The 24,937-nt window shown below is 43.1% G+C and overlaps 1 protein-coding gene across 2 annotated transcripts in view; it reads right to left on the bottom strand.

The window, feature by feature from the left end:
* Nucleotides 1-24,937, bottom strand: part of TBC1D9 (TBC1 domain family member 9) — an 83,805-nt gene that overhangs the window by 41,601 nt on the left and 17,267 nt on the right. For both annotated transcript variants that reach the window (XM_030564486.1, XM_030564487.1), the window contains 5 exons: nt 24,275-24,385; nt 8,167-8,285; nt 5,582-5,810; nt 4,268-4,529; nt 3,093-3,300 (listed from right to left, as the gene is read on the bottom strand). In XM_030564486.1, coding sequence (XP_030420346.1) covers nt 3,093-3,300; nt 4,268-4,529; nt 5,582-5,810; nt 8,167-8,285; nt 24,275-24,385 — 929 coding nt within the window. The remainder of the gene's footprint in view (nt 1-3,092; nt 3,301-4,267; nt 4,530-5,581; nt 5,811-8,166; nt 8,286-24,274; nt 24,386-24,937) is intronic.

The raw sequence follows: 24,937 nt of genomic DNA, 5'->3' as shown, positions 1-24,937 counted from the left end.
TGATTATGCAGTTAAAAAACAAAATCAATCAAGTTCACAGAAAGACCTCTTCTCCAGAGGATACAGCACAGCTCTAAGTGCTTTTAACCATCACTTTTATACCATGGATCAGAATCTTCTAGGTAATAAAAACTGCATTAGGCATGTCAAGATAAGAGAGAGCACATTTTGGTTTACCAAGTTTTTTTTTAAGTAGCAATCCATGATCAGACATTAGCACAATACCTTAATGTTTCCTTAGTTAAAAGGCTAGATAATTTGTTTTTCATTTAACATCTCTTCTAAAGTTGTATTCAAAGACCGCAATACATAGCTCAGTCCCAAAATATTTCCCATCTTCCTCCCCAACCAACTTCCTTCTGTTTTCCAATGAACTATAAACCAGCTCTTTATTAATGCAAAAGAGCCTCATTAACAATATATTTAAGTTAATTAAAGAGAAATATTCCTGTATTGCTTTTCCGTTCCACTTAAAGAGCTGTCTGAGGGCATTCAACACAGAGGAAGCCCAGATAAACACAGCGACAGACTGGATGTGTTATAGCCAGGATGCTGTAGCATCAGCAGAAACCACACAGACATGTTTCCTTCTTAATGCCAGCAGACACCCACCTACTCCCCTCTCCAAGTGCAGGCTCACGCCCGCCTAAAGCACTGGTCCTTGAGAATGTGGCTGCTGACAGGAGTGAGTGGTATACTCAGGAAATGAAAATTATACTTTCTGACCACTGCTACAGGACACATGCTTCTAAAGATTACTGGGCCTGAATGCCTTTGTGCCTATCTGCAAAGGTGTTTCTTTGCTCTAGTAAGTCACAAAAGGCTGGAACTTAGGGCCTGATCCAAAGCCACATGAAGTCAATAGAAAGTCTCCCACTAACTTCAAAGGGCTTTAGATCAGGCTCTTAAAGTGCTGGAAACACCTAGTTTATTATTGTTTTCAATGTCATAATTACTCAACAATAAACCTCAACAGTTTACACAAAACTTTAAATAGTTAATATGTATTCCCTCAGCTGATTCCTCTGAGAGGCCATCTGAATCCAATGCTGATAGTGCAGCTACAGCTGCTGCTATCAGAAACAACTCCCAGTTCCACATTCAAAAGAAACTACAGGGCTTCACAAAGGTATATGGATTTTATACCTACACCCCCAAGGTATTTTCTCCACTTAACTTCATTAGCACAGTTCATTGCTCCTCTCAAATTCTCTGCTAACAGAGTACTGTGAATTTAAGGTCTGATTGTGAACCACCAGGATTTAAAAACACTACTACACACCACTGAGAAGCTGGATTTTGAAGTTTCCAGTGAAACAGCATTTGTTTTTTTCTTAGTGATCTGTGAAAAATAGTACCTTAAAATAATCCGTAGTTTTTCAGATTAGGCAAAAATATAGGTCATTTCTCATATGGTCCAGGATGCATTCAGCATTCCAAGCATCCTGGGCCAGCCTGCCCTGGCTACACAGCAAGTTACACTCTTACTTCCAAGTTAAGTCACCATTTTAAACAAACTTCCACATCCCAAACGGCATGCAAGTCATACAGTTTTCTCCCCATCACAACACAGTTACACAAAATTTTTAATTACAATATGGTTAAATTACTTTTATTATTAGGATAATTTTAAGTTCATATTAAAATATAAAGGTTGCAGCTATCAATCAAAAGTATTCTGTAACAGTTTATTTTAAAAACAAATGCCTCAATGCAGATTTCAAATTGTAGGCTACCATATTTAAAACTAAAAGACAGTGCAGCAATTATGCAAATAGGAAACTAACAAAAAATTGATTGTCACACATATGAACACCCCCTCACCAAAAAAAATACCAACTGATGCTATCCTTTATAGGAAGCAATTCACTGTGTTATCATTTGTTCAAAATTGGCCAGGCTGGCCCAGGATGCTATTAAACATTTCTGTTTAAAACTGACATCAAATCTTACCATTTGACAATATTTTTATTGAAATGTGCGCCCTTGGTCACCTCTAAAGAAGTTTAATCCCCCACTCGGCTGGAAGGGAAAAAAAAACATGCTGTGGCCCTTGAGTATAAAGAATATAAACCAGGGAAAAATAGAGGAATCCTGAGGGTTGGAAGGAAGAATAGGAACGAGTCCCTGTGAATCACAGTGAATCATCCTTCCGCTTAGGAAGGAACAATCAGTTTCACACATACAGAATGGGAAGAGACTGTCTAGGAAGGAGTATGGCAGAAAGAGATCTAGGGGTCATAGTAGACCACAAGCTTAATATGAGTCAATAGTGTGATACTGTTGCAAAAAAAGCAAACGTGATTCTGGGATGCATTAACAGGTGTGTTGTAAACAAGACACGAGAAGTCATTCTTCCGCTTTACTCTGCGCTGGTTAGGCCTCAACTGGAGTATTGTGTCCAGTTCTGGGCACCGCATTTCAAGAAAGATGTGGAGAAATTGGAGAGGGTCCAGAGAAGAGCAACAAGAATGATTAAAGGTCTTGAGAACATGACCTATGAAGGAAGGCTGAAGGAATTGGGTTTGTTTAGCTTGGAAAAGAGAAGACTGAGAGGGGACATGATAGCAGTTTTCAGGTATCTAAAAGGGTGTCATCAGGAGGAGGGAGAAAACTTGTTCACCTTAGCCTCCAATGATAGAACAAGAAGCAATGGGCTTAAACTGCAGCAAGGGAGATTTAGGTTGGACATTAGGAAAAAGTTCCTAACTGTCAGGGTAGTTAAACACTGGAATAGATTGCCTAGGGAAGTTGTGGAATCTCCATCTCTGGAGATATTTAAGAGTAGGTTAGATAAATGTCTATTAGGGATGATCTAGACAGTATTTGGTCCTGCCATGAGGGCAGGGGACTGGACTCGATGACCTCTCGAGGTCCCTTCCAGTCCTAGAGTCTATGAGTCTATAGTAGTGTGAGCATAAAACTAAAGTTGCTACTGAACTGGTGCTACTTTGCTGACAACACTACAGTGATGTGACAACAGGACAAAGGGATTAAACAGCTTCCCAGCATAATGAAAATTTATGCTAGAATCCATCTTAAAAGTAGGTAAGTAAAACAATTTACTATAGATATTCAGAAATGACACTCACCTCTCGAAGGGGGATAATGAGGCTACATAAGTTCTCCTCCTTACTAGTAAAGCAGATGTAATTTGTAGAAACAAACATCTGACCCAAAATGTGCATTTTATTAAATGGAGTCCACAAGGTGCAATCTGTGTGTCCATCTAATTTCTCATCTTTGGGAAGTCGGAATAGCGCACGGTATCTCTCACTCTTGGCTCTAGCATCAAGATCCCTAAAGACAGTGTTTTAAGATACACAATATTTACATAAAAATACATTTCAGACATGTCTTTCTAGGTCACATAGTAAGTATATATTTGGAACCCATTAATTTACGTAGCTGTACACAAATGTGAAAAAAATCATTAGGAAAGTTATTGCTATGAGACAGCTTTATTAATATCTTGGTACTGGTACAGCGTTGGAATTTCTTAATAGTCTATAGATCATAGTAGGTCTTTCTAATATGCTACATATATTCTACCACTATTTAACACTAGGGAGTAGTTTTTTTAAAGAAAATTAGAGTGATACAATACACCTCAAATGTAACAAAAGAAATGCAACTAAAATATATTCAAAAAGTAAAAACATATATAATATATTCAAAATATAAAAATAATTAATTAACAAGAAGCAATTCAGCTACCGTGCAATAATACCAGTAGAGAGAAATACTTTCTGTATTGTACTTGGCACTTTTGACTTTTCTTTTGGCTCTGTTTTATTGTAAGATGCAACAGAGAGTTACAAGCAATAAGTTCTGGATAGGACCAATTAACTAGTCACATCTTTTTGCCAGTTATAGGACTAAATACACACAAATGGGTCCGATTCTCATTTACGTTAAGTCCCCTTTACATGGCATTGGCAGAGCAAAAGGGCCTGAAAGTGGGTATGCATTGTAAGGCCCCTTTAAATTGTCATAGCCTTTTAAATGGTACTCAACATATAAGAGAATCTGGCTCAAATGTTCTATTTTTATTTTTGTAACATGCCCTAGGCAGATTTTTCCATACCCATCTTCAATGGCAGACCAAACAATAACGTTTAAGTTACTTGCCATCTCTCACTACCACTGCAAAACAATACTGCATCTTGAATTAAAAACATTGGGATATTATCAGAAAACTTCTAGACAAAATTTGGAAGTAAAAGGGTATATGAGGTCCTAATGATTAGAAGTCAGTGTTACCTACCGTTTCAGTGCAGATACTTTTTTGGGGGATTTCTTTTTCAGTTTTGGTAATGACTTGTCTTGTTCAAATCCTTCGTTATCCAAGAGCTGTCTCATAGCTATGTTGGCAAGCTGCTCCATTAATTTGAATGTCTCATTGATATTGAGGAATACCGAAAAGTAGTGTTCACTTGACCTTGTGCTCACTTTGATCATGTCAGGAAAAAGCAGTGTAGCATTCTTCTCGAGCTGAGTGATATCAACCCAGCGGATCACTAACTTTGCTGAACAAAGAAAACAGAAAAGATTCAGCACAAGAATGAATCATGAAAACAGTTGGCAAACAAAAGCATTTTTCCTCCTATGCGTGAGAGAGAGGGCATTAGTTCACCAATTTGATATTTTGTGTGTCATATAATGAATACAGATTGGATTTCTTACCCATTGGCAAGGTGGAAGAACAGCACAAGCAGAGCAGCCAACTTGGCAAAGCAAAAAAGATAAATTTGGCCTCCTTGTTACCTAAAGTAATTATGTTTCAGTGTAATTTATTTATATACGAAATATTACACACAGACACGTGCACCATCATAGTGAGGGAGCATGAAGGCCAAATTTATCTCTTTCTTTGCCAAGATGTCTGCCCAGACTCTGATCTCCCTCTGCCCCACTATGGGGTCAGCAAATGCAATCTGGGCACACCAAATGGGCTGCCTACTGCACTGCCTCTAACATCCACAGAACCATGATTTTCAAAAAGTTTGTGAAAGGCCTTACTTTAATGACGATTCAGGGTACCAATAACTATGACAAAAATAGAGTCAATTTATAAAAAGACCTTAGGGATATTCATAGAAGTCTGCATGTAGACAGCATCTCTTTCCATGGAAGCAACTGTTTGTCAATCATTCAGTTTCAATTGTTAGACTGCTTTATTTTAGGATTACATATGAGGTAAAAATGACATTCGTTGTAATAAGCTATGATGGATATGTATTTGTGGGCAGAGTGCTAGTGAAGCAGTCAAAGGCACAGGGTGGATGCAATTTATCATGAGGCTCTTCAACCGATCCCACAGATTCCACTATGTATATGATTTTTATATATTCATGAATCACAGAAGTATCACAACAGTGCTGAATTCTCTGTGTACCTGAACTACACCACTGGTGTGGTCCAGAAAGTTAGCTCCCTAGAGCAGGGATTATGTTTATTTAAATTTTTGCACAGGACACAGCACTCTGTCAGTGTCTAATAAATTAACAATAATAAACTGCAGCAGATTTCCTATCCATCCTTAGATGACCAGACTGACCTGCCACTGTTAGAAACATACCTTCTCTTCCCATGAGAAAGGAATAAAAGCAAAGGTGGTTAATGCTGAGGTACATCCAGCCCTGACGGGGGACCTTCCCCTTCCAATAACTACAGGAGTAGTAGTTCACCAGTTTCTCTTCCTCTGGCATCCCAAACAGCTTGTGGAACTTCACTATGGCTTCCTTAAACTTTTCTGTGTCATCGTCTTCTTTGATACCATTGATTTTGTTATACTCTGCGATAATGCCCTGAAGAGGAAGAAAACATTAAGGATGTTCGCCACCAAAAGGTACTTGACACCTTTATTAGACATTACACTTTGAGTTTAAATGCAATAACCAGTTATTTTGTTATCAGAGAAGTCAGTTTCCCTAACCCTTAACTTTTCAGAATGTACTACCCACCTTCTGCTCATCCAGTTATCTTCTTTCCTACAAGCCAGACTTTCCGATGACTTTACCTCTTACCTTGCTTAGGTCCCAGATAACTAATCAAGCACACTCCATTTCTCAATAGCAATACCCCCACTATTACACTAGTAAAGAGGTTAGGAGGAGTCACTGCAACTTGCCAAAAAAAGTTCACAAATATTGCATCGTTATTTCTTCCACCAAATTTTGGTGAAAAATTGTAGAAAAACTTAATTTTGGAAGAATGTCAACCAATTCTAGTGAGTGCAGAGAGATTAGGTAAAAGAGACAAATGTTACTTTGATTGTAAGCTCTTTGGGGCAGGGATTGTCTTTCTATTCTTGTTTGTACAGCCAGGGGCAGCTCTGTTTTTTGCTGCCCCAAGCATGGCAATCAGGAGGATTTGGCGGCGTTTTTGCGGGTCATCTGCCAGTCCTACACCTTCGGCGTACCCGCTGCCGAAGCTGCGGGACCGGCAGACCTCCCACAGGCATGTCACCGAAGGCTACCTGACTGCTGCCCTCACAGTGACCAGCACGCCACCCCCCACTGCATGCCGCCCCAGGCACGCGCTTGTTGCACTGGTGCCTGGAGCCGCCCCTGTGTAAAGCACCCAGCACGATGAGTTCCAGGTCCATGACTAGGGCTCCTAGATGCTATGGTAATACAAACAGCAACATTTTCTTTTCCTATAGCGTTCTACTTCCAAAACAAGGAGCAAGGCAAGAGGTATGGTTATCTCCAAGAAAACACCTGGTCTTCTTCTGATTATCCCAACAGAATATGGGAAACACCACATGCTATTCATTCACAGTGTGGTGAGGGGATCAAAAACATAATGAAGAGCGCAGTTCAGATGCTGGTAGAGCTATACACTGGTTGAGAACAGGCTAATGGCAGCCCTGAAAGTGCTTTCCGATTGTCTTGTTTTAAGCCACTAAATCTACCTCAAATAGCACCAATACACTTGATAGGACACCCATGTCCTCTTCCCCATCCCATTCAAGGCACAAATATTGTTTGAGTAAATAGGAATGGACTTTCATTGGAGCAGAGGAGTTTTATTCTAAATAAAAACAAAATCAGTCAGAAACCCCACCATTGCTACTTTTAGTTACAAAAAATAACTTATGACCCTTCTTAATAGGTGTTAAATGAAAGGCTAGTACTTGGTATCTGAAAGCACAGAACATTTCCTGTTTACTAACTGAACTATTAGAACATGAAGAAAAAAACTAATAATCTATAACATACCCCTTCTTTAACTTAAAGTTAAAAGGGAAAGTGATTTCATCCCTTCAAGTTAGTGTAGACTACTTTGGCGAGCATAGTGAGGGTGGTGGAGCATTTGCTGTGCAAACATTCAGTTATGCAGCAGTTTAAGTAGTAACACTCTTCTTAAAGCTGTATTTGATACAATAGCTGTCTCATGGAAATAGGTATTTTAATGCTACAGGTTTAAACTATTTATAAAAGGGGTCTATTGTATTTATTTCTGATCTGCTACTGAAATTTACTGAAGTACAGTTGGGTTTTTAAGAGGTGTAATTATTACATGAGAGGTTAAAGAATGGAATCAGATGGAGCCAACAGGTTTCATCTACACACAGTTTATGTACCAGTATAAATATTTTGCTTAGAAGTGAGATTCTGTGCGGCGATAACTACAGTGGTAACCAGCACCTATATTTCAGTATGTTATTTTTCTAAGTTTCTGTATGTAATAAGAGACAAACATTATTCCTTCTAGACAGAGACAGAATTATCAGTTGTTTTAAGTGCTTAATGTTATATAGGTCAGCAACATTAATAAACCAGTACATTTATTTTCAAATATTCATAACACATTTTTTAAATATCAAGGCATGAGTGAAACAGAAATTTTTTGGACCTAAAACCAGCCAAAACATTTTTTTCTTCAATCTACTTTAGATATTGAATTAGAAACAGAGGAGAGGATAGATGAAGTGGGGACTCTCACATATAATTATTTTGATTATAGTGATATAGATATTTATGCTCCAGCAATTTTCCCTAATCTAGATATGCACTTGTACAATATTATTCGGAATGTTGCTTCCCTTTCAAGGAACACAGTGGTGTATAGATCACTGGGTGAGATGCGATGAGACATTACAGTTCTACAGTGGCATTTATAATCAACAACAGTTTCTACATATATATAATATGCTACCTGTATTTTTCCTCTGACAAATGTGTTTATGTCATTTTCATTTTCAAAGATTGAAAGAGTTTGCAACAGATTCTGTTCAAGCCATTCCCAGTGTTCAGTGATTTCCTTCCTTGAACAACCTGCACGAAAGAACAAAGTAAATAATTCTCTGATGTCTTAAAATTTGTTCATCATGATTCCCAAAAACGAACAAGATTTAAACAAATTCTTTCACACAATGAAACAAATGTCATAACCTCAGTAAATTGAAAAATTCTCCCCTAACCCTCAATTTCACTACTAATGATTGGTGGCAACTCCCAAGATCATCCTATGTTAAGCAGAACCCACATGGGTTATTTTAAAACTTTTCTGTATCAGTACTTAGTTTAAAGATCAATGAAGAATAAAACATTAAAAATCCTAAACATAAGGACCCTAATGTGTTTGTGGAATTGTAAATGACATGCTAATGAGGTCTAATTACAGACAGTGGTGACTGCATTTGTTAGGAGCACAAACCAAGAGATAATTGTACATTATACAAATAGTTCTTGACTGAGGTAAATCCTAATATAGGATATAGTTACCGAACTTCAAGATCAAAATCATGTTTGAAACAGGCAATCACTGGAATTTGTCAACTGTATCTCAGACCATAAAAGAAAGAAATTTTCCAAACTTCAGATGGGAGAATATATTCATCAAAAGAATATGATTTTTGACAGCACTCTAAATGGAAGCACATCTTTTGTAAGGCTGTCACTTTTAAAGTGAAAGCAGAGAGAGACAATATTGGGCTTGGTTTCTAGGGAGCCAAACAAGATTTCTGCCATGGAGAAACACATACACTTACATTCTGTAAATGTATACAGGGCTAGAAAGAAGGAACTTTTCATAGATCAGGCACTGAATATGCAATGTTTTACTTCTGTTTTCTCTGCTGTAAGCTTCCACTACACACCACTTTTGCTGTCTCTAGCTAGAACTGCTTTTGACTGTTACACAGTATTTTCAGGAATAGTGATGCTTGTGCTGTCAAAGTCTCTCTGTCTTGATATGGAAGGCAGGAATAAATCCATGAGTACTAGTTTTAGGCACCAAGACGCCTTCATAGGAATGGCAGGATTTTTGTACAGACAATGGCTTAGGCAGTCATGGGTAGCCTAAACCTACAACACCATGGTAACAAATTGTTATAAGCATGCTGCTGTCATGCCCCCATCCACACTGGAGCTCTATCTGGCTGTGATAAGCAATACAGTTATTTGGGCATAAATGCAGAGATTCATAGCACCACAGCTCACTGCATCACTCTATGCTCTTCTTCACAGGTGTTGTGGGGCAAGTTGTCTCCCAGCTGTAGGGATTATGAGAGGAAATGGTCTAAACCCTGGTAATTTTCATCCTGGCAAGACCCAGGATGGTATGGTGATGTGCTGTTATATGCAAAGGCATCAATCCTGCTCAGTCTAATAACAGACAGATGCCATTTTTTAAGGATGTTTCTTTTTTGTACCTCTGAAGAAGCTGCTGCCAAGGGACAGTAGTGGGTGTCTCAGGGTAGGCCTACACTGCAATGTAAATCCAGGGTTAGCAGAATATGAGTTAGTAGATCCTGAGTTTGTTAACATAGGACTTGAGCATCTCCACTCATTTGTAACCCCAGGTTAGGAATTGTTGAACCCTGGTCCCACCCTGGGGCTCTAGTATCTACACTGCATTATGCGGGTCTGAGTCCAACTACCCATATCCCAGACTCCCTAGCACCTTCCCAAAATGTGGCTGCTCTGGCTCATTGTGGTGCAGTGTGGGAAAGTTTGACTGTCCAGAGGACAAAGGAAATCAGCCCACAGGATTATGGAATACTTTTGGCGAACTCCCAGAACAGGAGTCCAATGTGGCAGCATCTACACTGCATAATATCAGAGCTTGAATCCTGGGTCCTGGTTTACTCAGACTCAGACCCTCCACCCCTGTGGAGTCCTGTGACCAATCCCTGAGTTACTGTGATTTGTTTGTAGATGGAGGTGGGGTTCATTTTGAGCCTGAGTTCGAATCCTGAGCTTACACTGCAGTCTACATAACCTTAGAGACTGCTTTTGGCCTGTGCAAGGTGAAGCCAATGGTTTACCAGCAGAAGCACAACAAGAGAAAGGAACCATGGGCGGGACGGAGGTAGGGACCAAGCACGTGTCTCTCACAGAAGATCACAGCTTTCTGCTTCCAGATCTGAACTACAAGCACCCACTGGTGTGACCACAATGAGATGGCAACATTGGGGATGACCAGCAGTAGGTCCAGAACTTTCACATGGGAAAGCCTCACTCCTGAAGCAGAGTACCCAGATGAGTGAGCCAGTCATGCTCCAGAAACATGCTGCTATTGCCCTGTGGAAGCTGGCAACCCCAGATTGTACTAGATTTGTTGTTAATCAGTTAGAGGTAGGCAAATCCACAGTGGACGCAGTGGTCATAGAGGACTGCAAGGCAATTAATGCTGTGCTATCTTCCAGGTTGATAAAAATTGGAAATATTTCTAAAGTAAGTGTGGGTTTTGAATGGATGGGCACTAACTGTGTTGTGCACTAACTGACCCACGTAGACCCTCTGGGAACAACTAAAAGTTCCCTAGCTTGCGTTAACATGCATTTGGGAACTTTCATGGCATGCCAGCAGGGTCTACTTGAGCCAGTTAGCACAACATGTTGGTGTGCATTAGAATTCATACCCCTTTTGTGTGTATTGTGTAGACAGGTCCTAAGTCATCTATTTCTCATTTGTGGCTCATCAGATTTCAGGTTATTTTCATTGCTTCTGTAGAGAGTTTCCTACCAAATCCTCACCTCACACCCCTCCATCTCATTTTTACATTACTTTGTTGCCAATATCTCATGCTTTACTCCTCAAAACATTAACAGTGTGCCACAACTCTGTATGAGAAATTAAAGCAAAATAAACAGCAATCCCACCAACCTCAATAACCATTTCAATATAATTCTGGGTGTTTAATGAGAATCTTTTTCATTTGTTTCTCTTACACTCCTTGCGGAGACCTATTTGAGAACTCAGAAGATGGGAGGTAATTAAAGTGCCACCTGGCAGTAAACTCAAACACGGGCAGACGAGATCATGAGAGACACTATCCTAATCTCATAGCCCAAATTGTTTACCTAGTGAGATGGATCGGTTATTCTACCCACAATTCACATTTGATGTTGAATAGAATATTTGATGTTGGGTAGAATTAATGAGCAGAATGTGCTAACAACACACCTTTTATCATAGTCTAGATCAGTGGTTTTCAAATTGCAGGTCACGATCCACGACTGGGTGGCCCAATTTAAGGCACTGGGTCACAGCAGCTCTGGTTAGCACCGCCAACCAGGCCATTAAAAGTCCAGCTGGCGGTGCTGCCCGTCAAAGGCAGGCTAGTCCCTACCTGTTCTGACACAGCGCTGTACCCTGGAAGCAGCCAGCAGCAGGTCCAGCTCCTAAGCAGGGGGGCTATGGGGCCGGCCAATGGGAGCTGGGGGGTGGTGCCTGTGGGCAACAGCCGTGCCCCTCCATCTAGGAGCCAGACCTAGCTGGCTGCTTCCAGGGTGCAGTGCGGTTCGCAGTGCCAGGAGAGGCAGGAAGCCTGCCTGAGTAATCCCATTGCGCCATTGACTGGGAGCCTCTAGAGGCAAGCCCACGTCCCAACCCTGTGCTCCAATCCCCTGCCCCAACCTGCAGCCCCTTCCTGTACCCCAAACCCTTCATCCCTGGCCCCACACCAGAACCTGCATCCCCCGTCCTGACCCCTTCTTGCAACCCAATCCCCAGCCCTGAGCCCCCTAAACCCGGAGCCCCCTCCTACACCCTAAATCCCTCATCCCCAGCTCCGTTGGGTCGCAGGCATGAACAATTTTCTTCAACTGGGTCACCAGAAAAAAAGTTTGAAAACCACTGGTCTAGAACAGAGGTCTCCAACCTTTTAATGCACAAGATCACTTTTTGAATTTAAGTGCAAGCCAGGATCTACCCCGCCCCCTCCCTGAAGCTGTGCCCCATTCACTCCATCCCTCCTCCCTCTGTCACTTGTTATCCCCCCCACCCTCACTCACTTCACTAGTCTGGGGCCAAGTGGTTTGGAGTGTGGGACTGAGCCTGGGGCAGGGGTTGGGATGCAGGAGAGGTGAGGGGTTCAAGCTCTGGGAGGGAGTTCAGGTGCAGGAGGTGGCTCTAGGCAGGGGTTCAGTGTTGAGGTGCTGGCTCTGGGAGGAGCGTCAGGGCAAGGGGCTTGCTGCTCCTGCCTGCACGCACTGCCCCACTGCCCCCACAGCTCCCATTGGCTGGGAACAGGAACTGCAGCCAATGGGAGCTGTGGGGGTGGTGGGGGCACACTGGCTGCTTCCGGGAGTGGCACGGTGCCAAGACAGGCAGGAAGCCTGCCTTAGTCCCCTGAACTTTTAGTGACTAGAGATCATGATTGACAGGCGAATGCTCCAGGATCGACCAATCGATCATGATCTACGGGCTGGTGACCACTGGTCTAGAAAATCTTATTCTACATTTGGTTTTAAAACATATTAGCGATCACATATTAAAACCATGACTTTTTGTGCCATAGACAAGCTCTGGACCAGCCAAGCATATGTTAAAGTATGCACTTCCTTGTATACACTAGACTTTAAGGTAACACATTCCAACACACCTTTAAATCCTAGTCAAGACAAACACTTAAAATAAAACCAGTGCAACTTTTTATAAAGAATGAGGCAACAGGGAAGAGAGGATGTTAGAAGATAAAGGGGTGTCATAAACAGATAGCTAAGGGTTAATGTCTCTTTCACCGGAAGCACCTGACAAGAGGACCAATCAGGAAACCGAATTTTTTCAACTTTGGGTGGAGGGAAGTTTGTGTCTGAGTCTTTGTTTTCTGTCTGCCTGCTTTCTCTGAGCTTTGGAGAAGTAGTTTCTATTTTTTAATCTTCTGTTTCTAAGTGTAAGGACAAAGAGATCAGATAGTAAGTTATATGGTTTCTTTTCTTTGGTATTTGCATGAATATAAGTGCTGGAGTGCTTTGATTTGTATTCTTTTTGAATAAGGCTGTTTATTCAATATTCTTTTAAGCAATTGACCCTGTATTGTGTCACCTTAATACAGAGAGACCATTTGTATGTATTTTTCTTTCTTTTTATATAAAGCTTTCTTTTAAGACCTGTTGGAGTTTTTCTTTACTTCAGGGAAATTGAGTCTGTACTCACCAGGGAATTGGTGGGAGGAAGAAATCAGGGGAGATCTGTGTGTGTGTTGGATTTGCTAGCCTGATTTTGCATTCCCTCTGGGGGAATAGGAAAGTGCTTTTTGTTTCCAGGACTGGGAACAGAGAGGGGGAGTCACTCTGTGTAGTTTCACAGAGGTTGTGTCTGTGTATCTCTCCAGGAGCACCTGGAGGGGAGAAGGGAAAAAGGATTATTTCCCTTTGTTGTGAGACTCAAGGGATTTGGGTCTTGGGGTCCCCAGGGAAGGTTTTTCAGGGGGACCAGAGTGCCCCAAAACACTCTAATTTTTTGGGTGGTGGCAGCAAGTACCAGGTCCAAGCTGGTAGCTAAGCTTGGAGGTTTTCATGCTAACCCCCATATTTTGGACGCTAAGGTCCAAATCTGGGACTAAGGTTATGACAAGGGGACAATAGCTACTGTGCATAGAACAGAGACTATCAATCACACTTCCCCTCCCCAAGGCGGTACACTTGATCACACATTACATGGCTGAAATGTGGATATAATCTCAGCCACTACGCTTGATATGCTAATGAATTCTGTCACATCTTCAACATCAGCACAGTTTGCAAAGTATGACTGACTGGGATATAAGGGGAAGGGTGAGGACACAAGAAAGAACTATACACTTGAAAACTAAAAGGGACATTTCCATGGGTCCGTACATACTGCAAAGAAAAAAAAGAAAAGCAGCAGCCTGCGGCAGTGAGTCTCACAGTCTAAAGATTCGGGCTCATGCTCTGGCGCTAAGAATATCAATGTAGCTGTTCCTGCTCAGGCTGGAGCTTGGGCAGGGACATCTACACTGTTATTTTTAGCACCGCAGAGTAAGCCTGAGTCTGTATACTGGGGCTCTGAAACTTGTTGTCTAGGCTTTTTTGTTTTTGAAGTGCAAACATACTCTGTAACAGTTTGAGAGTTTTCATGCATGAGGAAATTTACTAGCAGAACTATACCTGCACAGTTATACCACTACTGTTACTCTGGCATAACCCCCCACATGAGCACTGCTATTCTGCCATTAACGTGCTTTAAGCTTCTCTAGCAAAATTATCAATAACATCTGTTTTGAGCCTGTTCAACAGAGAGGACTCTGACCCTCACAGTCAGTTTCAGATAAGAAACAGTGATTTTACAGAAAGTTGCATTATATGAATCCATGTTAACAAGCCCCCATTACAGAGCTCAACAGCTTCAAACAGAACCAGCTAGCATGTGATTGTAGACAAGATCATTGGGTTTCTCCCCACCTGTGAAAATGTTATGCTGCTGAATAAGTAAGCCAGGAACCAAACATGTGATTTCCACAGCTCTGTAAAACTATTCATAGAAGCCAAGGATTAATACATTATGGAAGGCAAATGAGGCTATAATAAGTTTCAGTAAAAATGGGAGAGTACAAGTGCCAAATAATCAGTGGCACGCTTGTAAGAGAACAGTAAAGAACAACTGTGCAATCAGAGATGGAGTTACACAGCTAAACACTGCAAAATCCTTTGTGCCATGTGTGACGGGTTCAGTCACAAAGATCCCCTTGGGACTGTCACCTGATGTGCTGAAATTACCTCTGAGTCTATTTTTTCTGCCAGTTTGGGCCTTCAGAACCCTGCCTTGTTGAGCCAGTTACGCTAATCTGCTGCAACACAGACCCAGGGTCTGACCCACATCCCTAAAGCTGCAGACTTAACTGAAAACAGCTTAGCAAGAGCTTCTGGTTCTAGCATCCAGATACCCAGCTCCCAATGGGATTCAAACCCTAAATAAACCCATTTTACTCTGTATAAAGCTTACACAGAGTAAACTCATAAAATTGTCCACCCTCTATAATACTGATAGAGAGATATACACAGCTGTTTGCTCCCCCACATATTACTTACTTACTACGGGTTAATTAAGAAGCAAAGTGATTTTATTAAGTAAAAAAAATCAGGATTTAAGTGGTGCCAAGTAATAACAGACAGAACAAAGTAAGTTACCAAGCACAATAAAACAAAACACGCAAGTCTAAGCTTAATACATTAAGAAACTGATTACAGTTAAAAATCTCACACTCAGAGATGTTCCAATAAGCTTCTTTCACAGCCTGGACTCCTTCCTTCCAGGAGACTTGATCCCCAGTCTTCCCTTAAAACCTGATCCACAGGTGAAGGGTATGGCATTTCAGATGCATTCTTCACCCTCCTCCTGGGGAAAAGCCTCTGTACAAAAAGTGAGCAGACTCTCCTGTCCCCCCTCACTTTCCATCTGGACTTCCCTCTCTCGGATCCCCTCTGCGGCAGACACTCCTGTCTCCCCCAAAAGGGAGGTGATCCTGGTCCAGCTAGGGGCTCACAGCTACCAGCTATGACAGACTCTTCACTGGCCAGCAAAATCCCTCCCTCTTCTTTCACTGAAGTTGGGCTTGCTTCCAGCTACAGAGTCCTTGGGGTCTGTTCCCACCGCAGCAGTCACCAGCACCCCAACTTTCATCTCCAGGATACATGTCTCTGTGCACCCCAGGGCAAGACCTGTCCCCTGCTGACCTGCAACTTCCTTGCAGTCAGCAGCTGGGACGGCCTCCCTGTTACAAGGTGGAACATTCCCACCAGGGAGATGATTATAGGACAGGAACTGGCTTTATCCAGCCCTTCCCGCAGGGACCTGCCTTGAGCCCCAGGGCTACAGGAACTGGTTATGACCATCCCTGCTCTCAAAGCATCATTTTTCACTGCTACAAAGGAATTAAAGAGACGCTCTCCTATTCCCCCTCCAGCACATATGATTTTAGCCTCCCCTCTGGGGCTTTTAGCACAAGATTCCTTCTTGCTGCTAACAAACCCTGGGACAGATTCTGCCACATCAAAGAAAATCACTCCCCAGTAGAAACAGTGCAAAATTGTGTGCCACTGCTACAACTTTCAATTCAGACTGCAAATCACCAGTTTCCATGTGCACCTTAGCAAAAGGTGCAAGGACTCTAACCTCCCACCAATTCTAATTCTGTCATTTTCCCTGGTAACACAACCTTCTCATGGATTAAGTCCCTACTGACCACAGAAATTTCTACACCAGTCTCTCTCCATCCTTGGAGCACTTTGCCATTAAGTTTAACAGCGTACATATGCTCACTGCTTGGTTGTGTAGAAGCAACCTTTACAAATCCTGTGTGGAAAGGGGCAGCAGCCTGGGATACTCCTGTGAATGGAGAAGCAGCAGCTTCATGTGTTACCTGCTGTCTGTTCCCACTCAGCCAAGGACATTTATTCCTCAGGTGCTCAGTGGATTTACAATGATAGCACCTTTTGGGCTCCTCTACTTGTACAGATTTGGGATGAGTAACAAGGGAAGGGGGAGGAGAATGCCCAGCCTCCTTTTTCCCAGGGGTAAAACGGTGATTCTGCTTTCCACCAACCCTGTACCCCTTTGCCAATGGTATATGTTTAATTGCAGTTTGTGACTGTTCGTAAGAGTCTGCAAATTAAGCTAATTCCTCCACTGCATTCATCTTTTTGTCCCACAAATACTGTTTTACACCATCACTGCACATATTCAGGAACTGTTCCTGAGTAATTAAATTATATGTTTCTTCCAAGCTTGTAACACCTTTTCCCCCTCACCTACTTGTCTAACAAATCTCTCATTTTATTTACATAAATCACATTACACAATCCAAATCCCCTCTTAAGACTACTGAATTTAACCCAGTAGGTTTCAAGTGTAATCTGAAACTGTTTCAAAACCAGTTCCTTAAATTTACCATAGTTTGAAGCATCAATAGACTTCTTATTGAATATGTCCAGAGCTTTCCCAGTCAATCAATTTTGCAACTAAAGTGGTCATTTTTTGAACTTCAAGAATCGCACGGAGAGTGCACAGTCTCTCAAAGGTGATGCAATATTTGACAATATCACTGGATTCATCAGACTGCGGAAATAACCGCTCCCATTTGTGGATTTTTGGAGAAGTGGAGCCAGCTGCTGAAGGGTTTTGTCTCTTCCACTCCATTACAGTCAGTTCACGCTTCTGGGTCTCAATCTGGGCCTGCATTTCTCAGTCTTTTAATCACAGTGCTCTTTTGTGAGCAGCTTCCTCCCTGACTGCCTCTGCCTCCACAGCCCTTCTGTGCACAGTCTCCTCCCTGGCTACCTCTGCTTCTTTGAGCCTTATTTGAAACTTCCGGTCCTTTGCCTTCTCCTCCACTTCCAGTCTGGCCAGCTCTAGTTCTGTAGCAGCCTCACTGGTAGTCACTTTCCTGCTTTCTTGTGCTTATTTCCCTCACCCAAAATAAACAAACAGAAAATAAACCAGTAACCACTTTGTCTGTTCTCCAGCCACCATATTCAAAACTCACTTAAAATAACTACCAGTGTCGCAAAGCAATCAGCTGTGCACAGATCCTGCTCAACTATGCTACTGTGACGGGTTCGGTCACAGAGACCCCTTGAGACTGTCACCTGATGTGCTGAGACTACCTCTAAGGCCGTTCTCTCTACCAGTTTGGGTCTTCAGAACCGTGCCTTGTCGAGCCAGACATACAAGCCTGCTGCTGGGCCCAGACTTGAAAGAAGTTTAGTCTGTGAAAGAAGCTTATTGGGACACCTCTAAGGGTGAAATTTACCTGTATTCAGTTTTGATACACAGATAGCCAATTTCAGTGCAGCACAGATAAAGAATTTGCACTCAGGAAGATAGATTTTACTTCTCTTTATAGGCCATATTATTCTCTTTAAGGGGTCAGACTTGAGCTACTACAGTCATTTAACAAAAACAACTTGCAAATCAGTTAGACATACAAAATCTAAAATTAGCTGAAATTCAAGATGCAATCAATAAAAAAAACTAAGGCCAATAGGTACATTTTCTAATACCTCCATTGTTAAACTTGTTATATTTTCCTAACTAGGAATACAAATTCTAAGGATTCAAAATAAAATAAGAGTATTTGTTAATCCAATTAAAAATGTGAATTAAGTAACTATCTATAGAAGCAACTGGAAAACCTGTTCTTTTTCTTAATGTGTGAGCAGTGTTATGGTCTTTGAAGAAGTGCTGTACTCGTTAGTTTTGTGACATAGGTTCTTGTGGGGAGGAGGAAGACATAAGCAGCAGGAAAGTATGCTCTCCGCCTCAGTCTCCCCTTTTAGGGAGAATTTTGGGGACAGCTTTGCTTCCTGGGAACCAAGCATTGGTGTTCAAGCTGAGAAAAGAGGGGCTTATTTGTATGGTGTTTGTGACCACCTATGCTCAAGGAGCACTATATTAGTGTAAACATGTTACAGTAAGAAAATGCCCTTCCTCCACATCACTGTTTTTTCCTCCCATTGGAAACCAACCTGCATGACCCCACCATCTGCTACAGCATGATGGAGGAGATGATAGTAAAAAAAAAAAACAACAACTAGTAGGTTAAATGAGAATTCCAAAAAGTCTTTTGTACTAACAGGGGTGTGTGTGTGTGTAAGTAATCAACAGCTGATAAGCTGAAACCCTCTTTCAGTTACAATTACCATCAAATGCTGCAAGAATATCTGGATAAAAGTTATACAAAAACTCCAGATCGGATTCAGAGCATGACATAGTGTTGAGATTACCCTGGTCAGAATCATGAATCAACTATTTCTAAGGATAGACAGGGAGCACCTTTTATTAGATCTATTGGCAACATTTAATAAGGTGGTTTTCTACACCTTGTTTTACTACCACTCATACAATACTGAAGTAGTTTAGGTCAGATCCAATGGAGAGATATGAGTCAGTGATGGTGGATGAACACTCATTGGCCTGTACAGGACCTGGGTATGGATCCTGCTCTCCAAGAGTTGGGTTTTCAGTCCAATGTTCTTTAATAGCTATGTGGTACTGAGATTTGGTATTGGATTACAAGAAGGAGGCCAAAAATGACCCCAGCAACAAAAAAGTATATCAACTGGTTTAGGAAGGAAGTGTGAAGAGAATAAGACTTCCCCAAGTCTCTCTCAGGGCATGGCTACACGTGCAGATGTAGAGCGCTGGGAGTTAAACCTGCCTTTGTAGAGCGCAGTAGGGAAAGCACTGCAGTCTGTCCATACTGACCACTGCAAGCGCACTGGCGTGGCCACATTTGCAGCGGCATTGGGAGCCGTGCATTATGGGCAGCTATCCCACAGAGCACCTCTTCCCATTCTGGTGCTGTGGCTTATAGGAAGGAGGCGTGGAGTGCGGGGCATTTTGGGTCCTGTCCCAACGCCCCATGATGTTTCTTCCGTCCACAGTTGGAGCCATCTTTCAACCTTTTTTACACTGTGCACTCTGTCTTCCCTTTCGGTCTGTGGGAATGGAACCCCAGCTGCGGGAATGGAGCCTGAACTGCTGAGGAGTATGCTGACTAGTCTCGCCAGCACGTCACGTTGGGCAGTCGAATCATTCCTTATGATCCAAAGTGACAGCGAGGGCTTCGACAATATCAACTCGAGTAACACATACGACACGAGTTTGCTTATAGCATTCACGGACATGCTCACCATTGTGGAATGCTGCTTTTGAGCTTGGGAAACAAGCACTGAGTGGTGGGATCACATCGTCATGCACATCTGGGATGAGAAGTGGTGGCTGCAGAACTTTCGAATGAGAAAAGCCACTTTCATGGGTCCGTGTGAGGAGATCACCGCCACCCTGCAGTGCAAGGACATGAGACTGAGAGCTGCCCCGATGGTGGAGAAGCAGGTGGCTATTGCAATCTGGAAGTTGGCAACTCCAGACAGCTACCGATTGGTGGCTGACCAGTTTGGAGTGGGAAAGTCGACCGTTGGAATCGTACTGATGCAAATTTGCAAGGCCATTAATTCCATCCTGCTAAGAAGAACCGTGACTCTGGTTAACGTGCATGATGTTGTGGCTGACTTTGCACAAATGAGTTTCCCTAACTGTGGAAGGGCAATAGATGGCATGCATATTCCAATACTGGCACCTCCTCATGTAGCCTCCGAGTACGTTAATTGAATGGAGTATTTCTCGATGTTTCTCCAGGTGCTTGTGGATCACCATGGATGTTTCATGGGCATTAACGCAGGCTGGCCTGGAAAGGTGCATGATGCACGTATCTGTCAGAACACTGCCCTGTTCAGGAAGCTGCAAGCCGGGACTTTTTTTCCAGACCAGAAGATCACCGTAAAGGAAGTCGAAATGCCTATTGTGATCCTTGGAGACCCTGCCTACCCCTTAATGCTGTGGCTCATGAAACCTTACACGGGGACCCTTTACCCTTTACAGCAGTAAGGAGTGGTTCAACAACAGGCTGAGCTAGTGCAGAATGACCGTGGAGCATGCCTTTGGTCGTTTAAAGGGTTGCCAGTGCTCTCTGTATGGGAAGCTGGAGCTGGCCGATGACAGCATCCCCGTGGTTATATCCATGTGCTGTACCCTCCATAACATTTGTGAAGTGAAGGGTGAAAGCTTCACTCAGGCATGGATCTCAGAGGTTCAACACCTGGAGGCTGAATTTGAACAGCCAGAGAGCAGGGCTATTAGAGGGGCTGCGAGAATTAGGGATGCCCTGATGGAGCAATTTGAGGCTGAAAGCCACCAGTAATGTCTGGGGCCCTGCATGGGAGTGAAGTGCAGTGGTTCCAACGCTAGTAGGCATCTGTGTTTGCTACACTGACCTGTGCCTGTTTCTTTTCTGGGCTAAGGTATCCTTTCCTTTATGCAATAATAAAGAATGTTTTCAAAGCCAAAAAATCCATTTATTGAAAAGAAAATCCATTTATTGAAAAGACGCACAACTGCTTGGGAAACAAAAGGCAAGAGGGTGGGGGTGGGGAACGGTACAATCAGAGATTTGGGTATGTCCTGTACAGTGCTGTACAGTGAGTGCTGCACTTCAGGATGGCTATACTGCATGGTGACGAGGGTTGAGTGCAGTGGGTAAGGGTTGTAGTTTACAGGGGTGTGTGGTGAAGCTACAGGTGCAGTGGAAAGAACCCAGCTGTTGAAGGAAAGAACCCAGATGTTGGGGGAAGTGGGTTGGAGGTGACATGGGGGCACAAGGGAAAGAGTTTTGGATCAAGGGTTGGGGGGGGCAGAGGGGTGGTAATGATCCGCCTGCATTGCTACGAGCGCTTGTATCAAGTCCGCTTGGCGCTCCACGATGCTTAGCAGCTGTTCCATGCTTTGGTACCAGTGATCTGCATTCTGCTGGCAGACCTTCCTTTCACTCTCCCGCCACTCCTGCACTTTTTGATTTTCATTACTTGAATGCTGCATTACTTCATGCAACATGTCTTCCTTGCTTCTACGCAGCCTCTTTCTGATTCTTTGGCGTCAGCCGGTGATAACACGGACGGCTGAGATCTCAAGGTTGCATCTGTAAAGGCAAAATGCAACAATTAACAGAGGCAACGTTGTTCATACCAGACAGAGCAATGATTCCCGCATACTGAAGGGCAAGCACAATAGCATAATTTCCCCGTCTCAAAGTGAGTGCACATAACCCATGGAAGCCCCAAAATGGTAAATAGGCAGAGGGTCAAGCGTGACCGATTGTTTCACGGTTGTACTGTCCTCTGGGTTTCTGTGCTTTGGGGAGCAGCAGGGGGCCCCTATACTGAACACTGTCCCCACATTTTCCATAGGAGTTCATTCTGGAAGATATCTCGCTGCTGAGGGTGACCTGGAAAGCAAGGGAGGGTCTTCTACTGCAATGCGGCTTCTGCCCTGGCCCATATGCATCTTGCCTCTATGCAGCAATGGTCCTCCCACCGCCATGGCACAGTGGCGCGGATAAGTTAGCCTGACTTGGACAAGGATCACAGTGGCTCTCCCGAGAAACCTGCGCAAGAGCATTGCCCAAGTTCTGTATGAGACCTTTGCAGTAATCAGCCTCAGTGATTTCTTCAATGTGAGAGTGCACATCAATGCCCCATTTTGCATCTAGGCATGCATGCAGCCCTAACCCTTCTCCCCCCAAGAGCCCGCACCGAATAACCTCCTTCCCAAAATAAAACCCGCTTACCGGGAACCACCTCTGGTGTTTGTCCTTCCCCAAGCACCGGCCACCGTGACTGGCTACCTTCCTCCTGGCCTGAAAACAGCTCCTGGCTGCATGCATCTAGGGATTCTGGGGTGTCTTCCTCCGCCTCAGTACCCTTGCTCCTGCTTTGCTCCTCCTGCCTTGTTGTACTGGGCTCTGAAGTGTCCATGGCGGTCCCTGGAGTGGAGGTGGGGTCGCTCCCAAGTATCTCATCCAGCTCTTTGTAGAAATGGCAGGTCGTGGGGGCAGCACCGGAGCGGTGGTTTGCCTTGTGGGCTTTGTGGTAGGCATTCCACAGCACCTTCATTTTAATCCTGCACTGCAGTGCGTCCCGGTCATGGCCCCTTTCCATCATGTCCCTTGATATCTGCCTAAAGGTATCATAATTCCTACAGCTGGAGCGCAGCTGGGACTGGACAGCTTCCGCCCCCTAAACACTGATGAGGTCCAGCACCTTGCCATTGCTCCATACTGGGGCTTGCCTGGAGCATGGAGGCATGGTCACCTGGAAAGATTCGCTGAGAGCACTCCACGCCTGACTGAGCAAACAGGATGGGATTTTTCAAAATTCCCAGAGGATTTAAAGGGCAGGTCTGATGGTTGTCACCTGAGGACAGGGCAGTAGAGTTCAAAGTGATGACCAGAGTGGCTAGCACAGGCATTGTGGGACAGTTCTGGAGGCCGATCAGAGTGCATTAACAAACCAGGGCGTCCACACTGGCGCCGTGGCGCTCCAGCAGAGGTGCAGTAAACTTTACTTCACTCGCTGAGGTGGAGTACCAGCAGCGCTGTAGCCATGGAGTCGGAACGCTCTACGTGCCTTACCAGTGAGAACGGGTAGCGAGCTAGTGCACCAAGGGCTCTTTTATTGTGCTGTAACGCGCAAGTATAGCCAAGGCCTCGGTTTTTGATAGAGACTATTCAGAGACAGCCAGAAAAGTCTAGGTGTGGTCATTAAACAAGGACTGATTTACGAAACATCATCAGCAATGGTTAAGGATACTTCTTACCATATTAAGGCCTGGTCTACACTAGAAAATTAAGTCGGCTTAACGACATCAGTCAGACGTGTGAAAAACCCATATCACGAGGTAATTAAACCGACCTAACCCTCAGTGCAGACAGCACTAGGTTAACTGAAGAATTCTTCCATCAGCCTACCTACTGCCTCTCCCAGATGTTGATTACCTATGCCAATGATAGAAACCCTCCTGTCGGCATACGTAGTGTCTACACTGAAGTGCTACAGCAATGCAGCTGTGCCACTGTCGCATTTCAAGTGTGGACAAGCCCCGAACATGTCACCAGCCGGCAAACTTCCCTCTCAAATTGTGATCTAGGAACCAGTATGCAGTATTATAGGATTAGTATTGCCATTACTGAATTATACAATGTGCTCTATATTCAGATGCTACTATTATAGTCAGGTGTGGTCAAACAGATTCACTATTTATTTGCTGCTTCGTATTTCATACTGCAGGCCTTAGAATTATGTTTACAAAATGTTATTCCTGCTGAAAATCCTAGATATAAAACTTTTAGATAATGTTTTCACCTCTTAGCTCAGAGAGACGAGCAATCTCATCAAAAACTCTAATGACAGAAGAAATGTTTTGCGGTAGGTCCTAAATTTTGAAAAATCCAACCTCAAAAATGCTTAAAAGTTAATCACATCTATTTAACAGTGCTTCATGCACATACATTATGTGGCTCGCTGATTTCGTAAGTACTTCCTCCATCAACAGACTTTCAGTTCCAGTTGATTGATAAAGTATCACAAAATGACTGCACTTAGATAGCAGTGACATTCCATTTGTTACATGGCACATGCCCCACCAACACCAAAATCATTCTGTTTCAGTGTATTTGTTCTTACCACAGGCAATAGTCCAATAAACCAAGGAGTCTGGCGCCTGGTAGAGGATTCGGTATGGTGCTACCCTAGCACTGGAGTCCAGCACAACATCAAGAGTACCCACTAGGAGACCTGTGGAACAGGAAATTCTGTTGGTGAATGTGGCCTGTTGCATATTAAATTACTACATGACCGATCATTTTTGCCAACAGGTAAAAGATCTATAATCAAAATAGATTTCAGCTTTTACACGAGTTGATATTAGTTTAAAAGAGAAAACATGCTAAAGAAGAATAATTTTTTGTTTTTGTTTGTTTGTTTAAGAAAAAGCACATTTTAAAACAGTTCACGTTCTTTAGGCATTTCCTTAAGATACACTGAACACCCCACAAAAGTTCAAATTTGGAATTTCAGGTAGGAAAAGAATAATCCAAAGATTTCATCTACTACACAAATCATCTACTACAGTCTCTGGAATGGCTGTTGAAAACAAGCTTGGCCATGACTATACTTCGGGCTATATAACTGTGGTGTAGATGTTCAAGGTGGGAGGATCTCAGAACCAGGCAGCAGCCCGAGTTTGAACATCTACACTGCAATTAACAATCCCTTAGCCCAAGCCCCATGAGCCCCCATCAGCCAGCACAGGTCAGTGTCTAATTGCAGTATCAGACATACCCATAC

This window comes from Gopherus evgoodei, chromosome 5 (genome assembly GCF_007399415.2).
Source record: "Gopherus evgoodei ecotype Sinaloan lineage chromosome 5, rGopEvg1_v1.p, whole genome shotgun sequence".
Classification (NCBI taxonomy): Eukaryota; Metazoa; Chordata; order Testudines; family Testudinidae; genus Gopherus; species Gopherus evgoodei.
This window is presented reverse-complemented; position numbering and strand designations above follow the sequence as displayed.